Genomic DNA, 7,849 nt, shown 5'->3' with positions numbered 1-7,849 from the left:
AAGTGTATATATATATGTGTGTGTGTGTGTGTGTGTGTGTGTGTGTGTGTGTATGTATACAACATACATATATACCTACATATATATATATGATCGAGAAAAAAATATGACTATGCTGACTTTACAGGTGCGTGTAGATATCTGCACATATTCAGAAATTCCCTCACGTGTTTATTGGTAAAAGCATGTAGAAATTGAAATCATTAACGCATATTATACCTGACTGTGTGTGAGAGTTATGCGTGCGAAATTTCGGTGTAAATTGAGTTTTCACTACGCAAACAAATACTTCCACAACGAGCATTTCTACATGCGTGCATACTCGCATGCTCCTTGTACAAGTGAGACCTCCACACATCCAACTCATCCGAGATATAAGCTACCCCGCTGACTCGGATGTGTATTATGTATGTGTTCGTAATATTTTTTTCATACAAATAATTGATCAAATATTTACACCGTTCTACAGAATCTAAGGGCTCTCAGACCCAGTATTGCTATGGAAAAGGTTCGTATAATTAAATACCGATCAATATCAAGTAAATGTATATGTTCAGTTGAATGCGAATTTATATCAGTATAAGTGAATACTCGAACTAACTTTGTGTGAGATCATAAACGAACTTGTGGTTCAACTTCCCGCGATCAACAAGCACACAACACAGGCACAAAAAAACAACCTTGCATTGGGATCGTCACCACAGAAGCTATTATTCCGTTCACAGCTGCAGTCCTTGAAAGTATCAAGTAATAATGTAGGGCGGTTTACTGTTGCCGCACAGTTACGCTGAGGTGATCTCTTACTATAATAGCTGGACAGAAGTGTAGCTGACTGGTCTTCTGTACGCAACGCTAGCAGAGGCATTGACTATGTCTCTCGGTCAAATTCAATCTCCTCTTCTTGCACCTGTGTGCATAACTTTCGGAGTGGTTTCTATAAAAAGATCCCAAATAGAGGACGTACAAATTCATCAACCTTTTGTGTCGTTGTCATTGCTCGTAACCAGGTAAATTATATTTCCTGTTTTTTTCTTTTTGAAACTTCCAATGTTCGGTACTTATCCTCCAAATCCGAAAATCAGCCCAAAAAATGACTATAACAGTCCCAAAGTAAATATTTATAGCCAATGAAATCGCTTTTTTTTCAATCTTCAGTGTTTTTTACATGGTTTATTTCTGGTCAGACACAGTACAGATTGTATTTACAATTGGCCTTCTCGGGCTTGTCTCATCGGCATGGGAAGAAAGAAGAATCCGAGCCCCGGCAATAGAGAGCAATAGAGAAGGGGGAAGTCTCGTAGAATATCTGTTTGAGGCACCGAAGAGATGTATTATAGTAGACCCCCCTTGAATGAGTGACGGTAGTGTCACGGTAATCGCTTCTTGTGCGAGGTGTGTGGGGAGAAAAACGTACACCTCCGGGTGAGGTGAGCGGATAAATTCCTCAGGCACATTCGATTGATTCCTCATTTCCGTTTTTAAGATTGAGACTTGAATCTGCTAATTCTCAAGAAAAATCACAGAGTTCATAGTCAAATGGTACAAGGAGTCCTATCGCATTCCAACGTTTAAAAAAAGAACGCCACGAGAGCTTGCTCTCGTATTAATATATTTAGACAAAACTCTAATACTGCCACTCTACTTGCCAGTATGCATGTTACTTTCGAGCTTATGATTTGGCCGAGCGTGGCAGAACAACATCCCTGTATGGCTTGTGCTGTGTGAATACTCGCGAGCTGACTGTCGATCGTATGCGTAAGATTTAAGATGACTGTTCATTTCTTCACTGCTTGAAAATGATCTTACTGTATTTGCTCGACATCGGAAGGACCTTGTATGCCATTGCAGAAGAAGAAGAAAACCTCAGTAAATGCTGTGATGGTTGAGGGGGTATCAAGTAATTCCGCCCCTTTGAATCTGCGTAACGCTGACACAGATGTATCGATGTTTGGTAGCGTCTAGCGGCCGTGTTGCCGATATCACCTGATCATAATCGAGCTTCTGTGGTCGAATGATCTATAAGGAGTAAATCTTGGGGTTGTAGAGGACCGCTGCACACCTTCACGGTCGTCGCGACTCGTCGAGTGACGTAGCAATAGATGTCGGATAATGTATTGTCTCGAGAGGGAAAATTTACTTATCTTCTGCGTGTGACATCGAATTGCCCCTCCAGATTACTGAATGCCATATTAGTACTATTACTATTGCTCTTGTCAGCTACGCATCCAATAGCTCTAATATCCGCCTTGCCAGTGGTTCTGGTGGGAATATTAAGTAACATTTCTTGTCCCAACGGCGGTGAAACGCATGATGATTCTAAATTTAGGAGCAATATGTCGGACTGGTGTAATACTCCCGGCGAAAAGATCTTCTTCTATTGTTACTCCTTGTTCATGATATAGATGGAGTAACCCTTTACTCAAAACCGTCCACATGTATTTGGTTCAAAGTCTGCTTCCGAGACAACAGATCTGTGTGCCGATTTAATGGCTCCGGTATATACGCCAGTGCCACTGGCCACACACCTCACTTTGTGTTTGTGACAAACGTAAGTGAAGTTCTTCAGTTGTTGGTTCATGCATGGTTACCGCGATTGACGTTTGCGTTGGGCATATGTCGCTGATGCAATGTCTGTGATAAACATCAATGGTGCTGCCGGTTGAATTATCGATTGTAGATGCCAATATTTTCTTGGTTCCAAAAGTGCCCGATTCTCTAACATGTAATAACCGGGCTTCCACATTAGATTCTATGTTGGAAACATACTCTTAAGCAGTACGTGAATTCTAAACGTACTCTTAATAGTACAAGGAACTTAAGTTTCTTACTAATTAATCCATTTTCAATTTTTACATCTCAGATATATGGACAAGGCCAGTAAAGGACCCCAGTAAAATACCAAACATAAGAGTTGGTATAATTCTATTAATAGAACTATATTTACTTTCCAACTTTATTTCTATCTGAATACTTCGGTAGCGAGATGGCCCAACCGAATATATGTTCCTAGGGACTATTAACGATACCTAGTTGATCCTCCGATCAGCAAACCAGATGTGCCAGTCTGATGTAGGCTAGGTCGGTAATTCTTGATAAGTGGCAAGTTTTTGGTTAAGACAATGCCTAAGGACATCAAGAGTATTTTTCTTTTTTATATATTTTTTCTAAAGATAGGATTTTATGAGTCTCTCAGATTCGCCCCAATGAAACATACCATAGTTTCTAATAGAGCGACAACGAAACACTAAGAAAAAATCTCTTCGGCGGAAACAGTACTGAGAGGATTATATATAGGCAATGTATCAGCATCACAATCCCTCAGAGTTGCTGTTTTCACGAGGCATACCTTGACTCAGCACATATCTTCCATTGTCGACTCACTTGACCCAAGCTTCAAACGGGAATTTACTGACCACTTCTTCCCAGCAATCTTTCCTGAACCACTACAGCGACTATGAGAGTCATACCATATGTGCATACATTGTATCATACATACTTGCCATTTTTGAAACAAATAATATTATCCCTAACTCTACTAAAAGTCCTTAATAGACCGAATCTTAAAAATACAGCTGTATAAGTACAGGCTAGCACCTGCTGTAAGATTCGGTCTATCAAGGCGATATCAACGCCTTAGAGTAATTAACCGCGTAGGTAAAATCAATGTGAGAAGCAAGTTGCTCACTCAAGCTGATTATGGGTCAAAAAGCGAGAAAGGAAAAACGAGTCGAAAACATTAAGTAGCACAACATATAGTAAAACCCATACCTGCCACCTTGGCCAGGAGCAAGTCGTTCTTTCGTTTGTTTACTGCAGTAGACAACTTTGCCAACAGCAAATGGCTTTGCCAACGGCCACCGTTGTGATATTCGGCACGAGCTTGGTTTAATACGTCGTATGCTAATCCAGCACCGTAGTGTATACGCATGTGCTTGGACTGACAGACGACGAGACCAAATTGAGCTAACTCCAGGATGACAGCAGCGTACACTCGTGTTAATTCTTCAGCCGTAGTACAGTATGACGTGGCTTGCTTCAGGCCCCAAAGGACAAAATAGAATCTGTTGATGGCTGCCTTAAGTTCAAACTGGACAGTAGATTTCTCCTTCAGGTACCAAGTAGGGACTTGGTACGGCAGATTGGCCAGCACAGTTGGAAAATGTTATCTCCTGAAGAAAATTTGTATCTCCCAATGATGAAAGGTGGTGAGTTGCCTTGATTCATTTTTCACGAGGGCGAAGCTTGGAGGTAGTTGTTATGCTGACGAGCGCCTTGAACTTCTACAAGCAAGGGTCTTACTTTTTAGATCAAGAAAAAGACTGATGACTACTGCTGGATGTAGTAATCGTACCCTCAGCCCCTTAACGGACGAGTGTATTGGACACGAACCTGGCTGACGAGAATTTACCATCATAGATGAAAATTGCTCTAATCAGCCAGGTAGTATATCTAAGAATAAATATATATATTACATATATAGATATTCTCAGTCCCAGGCTCACTCAGCTCGTTCACAATTCATACCGTAAGAAACAACCCTACTTATAAAAAAGGAGGCAAAAAAATACACAAACTATAGCCTCCTCCTAAAGTTAAATATAAAAATATATAGCCTTTATTTACTTATCATTGAAACCTATAAACCTCTTGAACAGAATTGGTTATTGTTTATTTATATTTAGATTCCCCTAGTATAATTGTACTAGAATTAACTTTGGCATAATTGTGGGTGTAAGTAAATGCACATGGCAAATAGGTCAGTAGTTGAGACCGGAAACCACTGATTGAGTTTTACCCCAGAGGGTGAGGTTTGCCTGTCCCGAAACCCCTCAGAATTTTGACTTGAATTTTGTTGTGGCTGAGAAAGCGTAAGTGGGTGGAGTAATGTGTGTGTAAATGTTCATGCTTAGGCTTTGCCAGGCAACATGTTGCTAGCAAGTCTGCAGGGTTTAGATGAGTATGTGCGCAGCATATAACCAAAATAACGAGAAAAAAAAGTATGTACACCCATTTGTCATGGTCCCCTTTCAAGGTGAAATGAACACGATGACAGCACTATATGGCGGACCATATTAGAAATAGTATGCAGGGAGGGCAATGGGATTTCGTCTGTAACCTTGATGGAACTAAAGCCCCCAAAGTCCTAACTCGGTCAGTGATAAGCTAATTGGGTTCGTAAAAAATGGCCAATACTCCGGAAGCATTTACTTCCAATAGTCACATACAACCAACCGAGGAGACTCAGTTCTTCTCGGTAGTAGACCACAGGACGGTCATCCGAGGTGATGGATCCCAGGGGTACGTACTGCATTGGATAAATGGGCATCTGGTGTTCTTACCCTATACCGTCAACGCACTCGACGCAAACGAAGGCAATCAAGGCCAACAGCAACGAGCACTGATGAAAGATCAGCGAGCGACAGAAAGGGCATGAGGCGGGGGACCTAAGCATGTCTCACTGATACCACGGGACACCCCCACTTTTCTTGAAGCTTGCTCCGCCCACACACCAGAGGGATAAGGACCAACAGAAAGACTCGGTTGTAGAGCCACCGTTGAGATGCGTTTTCCTAAGCCGAGGTGAGATCAACCGAGAGCACCGGTCAAGACTGATTCCGATGAACGTGGTTGAGAACTCCCGTCATAGTATAATTAATTAATAGGTAATATGTAAGAATAGATAATGGTGCCAGGTTTTTCATCTTATGCCCCCAAAGGGGCAAGTGTTTCCCTGTACAAAAACACCAACCTCTAGATAATCTAGTACTGTAAGATGTCACTTGCTACTCCTACGCAGGCTATGGAGCACAAAGTTGGGAACAGATTATCAAAAAGCCAATACAAATCCTAAAACCTCAGTATCATCAAATATTGCGTTTTGGAATTTGGATTCCAATATTCCTGATATTAGAGTCATTAGAAAAAATAGCGGTAGAACCGGTAAGCTAACCCGGGACTCCGCGTGTGAGAGAGAAACCTAAGTCTAGTGAATTAGAAACACAAATAAAAACTCAGTTCGGTTCTCTCAGACTAGAGACTTTTCTCAACTAAAATAATCGTACCTGAGGTCTATTGTATCCTTAGGCCCGAAGTTTACCTGTACGTAAGCGTATGTGGCCATAGAGCAACAAAATCGACGGTTGTACAACTCCATCAGCGAATAAACTCTCAAATCCGCAAAGGCTGATAATATGTTAATATCCTTTACGGTTGTAGAGCTCTCCAATCTTGGAGAAGATCCACATTACCTGAACTTATCTCTATACTTCCGTATGATATGAGGTGTCCCATTATTTGGACCTTGCCAACTTTTCATTCACACTTCTTCTCGTTCGTCTTGAAGCTGTGAGCATTTAAACGCCCGAGCATTTGCCATATATTACATGTTCATGTCCTTCCCGTGTTGCCTTAAAGATAATAATCACTTGAAGTTGTGAACGTTTAAACGCACGAGGATTTGTCATGTATTTGAGATCTTGGCTCTAACAATGCGTTTATCTTTATTCCATTCACGTATACTGGTAATATAATTTGCTCATCGTCTTCAGACTTTGTATGAATAACAGCCGCCACGGATATCAATGCTTGTTCCCGTTCTTTCCCTCATACTATGGTGAACGTGACTTGATAAAAATCCGTTGGATAAAGTAACAGGACGAGACGGAGTACTTGCAAGAGTCTGTATGTTTACCAAAGAAGTTTTCTTGAACTTGTTTCGATGAACTACTGTATCACATTCGACACAGCATATCTTGGTTTTAACCCTTTCTCCTGTTGTTGATGTTAGCTTGTCCTTTTAACCAGCGGTCACAACGATAAACGAATGAAGTAATGCGCTCAAAGTTTAAATTATTTTGATATTTATTTTATTCAAGTATTTGGCCACTTGCTGGCCATAAGAATTGAGAGCTCGTATAGGACTCAAAGTATGCGTTTTACTCCACTCTTGAGCAAGTCGCATCTTCGTCGTCTAGATTGACATCCACCGCAACGGGTACATTATTGACGTCTACAGACACTTCACATTCATAACCTTCGGGAACATTAGGGAAGTTGTATTCACCAAGACCATCAGTGGTGAGCTGCTTTTGGTACACAATGGTCTCATCCAGATAGCACGTAACCTCCACAGGGAAATTGGGTATACCCGCACCACCATCTTCGAGATCTGTCACTCTACCTGTCACACATCCGGGGGGTAATACCGACGGTGTAGGCGAAGGCGTAGTGGACGGCGACATACTAACACTGGGTGACAGCGACGGCGACATACTGGCACTGGGCGACGGAGATGGCACAAGATTATAGAAGAAATCAACGTCTTCCTCGTTCAGTGGATCACTTTCGGTGGTACCATCTTTATCGATGGTGACAATGGTGCTGCTTTCAGTACCGTCGGTGTCATCCGGTCCCTGTACTAGGCTTACTTGAATCATGTCAGACTGATCAACTAAAGTGGGTACGAAAACTTCATAATCGCAGTCTACTAGGTCACCAAAATAGTAATAGCCGGTATCATCCGTTCTGGATACTTGATCCTCGCCGATGCAACGAAGCGTGACGGTGACATTCACCACCGGAGTTGAGGTGCCGCTAAAACACGTGTGACCAGAGATTGAACCCAAAGGTACATACTGGAAGTTGGCAACTCCAGCTCGAACGGTGGGTGAAATGGAGACCGGTTTCACATCTGAACCTTCAATAGGCTCGCCGTTGAACGACGCTGGCACACTTACAGTATAGTCACAGTCCTTGACATCGTCAATGACATATGTTCCATCCGCGTTAGTCTGGACCTCGTAAAAGTTGGACGTATTGGCAGTGCATATTACCGTTACTGTGACGTCCT

At 41.9% G+C, this 7,849-nt stretch overlaps 1 protein-coding gene across 1 annotated transcript; it reads right to left on the bottom strand.

The window, feature by feature from the left end:
- Window positions 1-6,853: 6,853 nt before the first annotated feature.
- Window positions 6,854-7,849, bottom strand: SARC_12360 (hypothetical protein; the record flags this gene model as incomplete). The annotated part of the gene is made up of 1 exon (XM_014293534.1): window positions 6,854-7,849. A coding segment is annotated over one exon (914 nt), but the record flags the coding sequence as incomplete, so codon positions are not given.

Source organism: Sphaeroforma arctica, assembly GCF_001186125.1.
Source record: "Sphaeroforma arctica JP610 unplaced genomic scaffold supercont1.2245, whole genome shotgun sequence".
NCBI classification, from domain to species: Eukaryota; class Ichthyosporea; order Ichthyophonida; genus Sphaeroforma; species Sphaeroforma arctica.
This window is presented reverse-complemented; position numbering and strand designations above follow the sequence as displayed.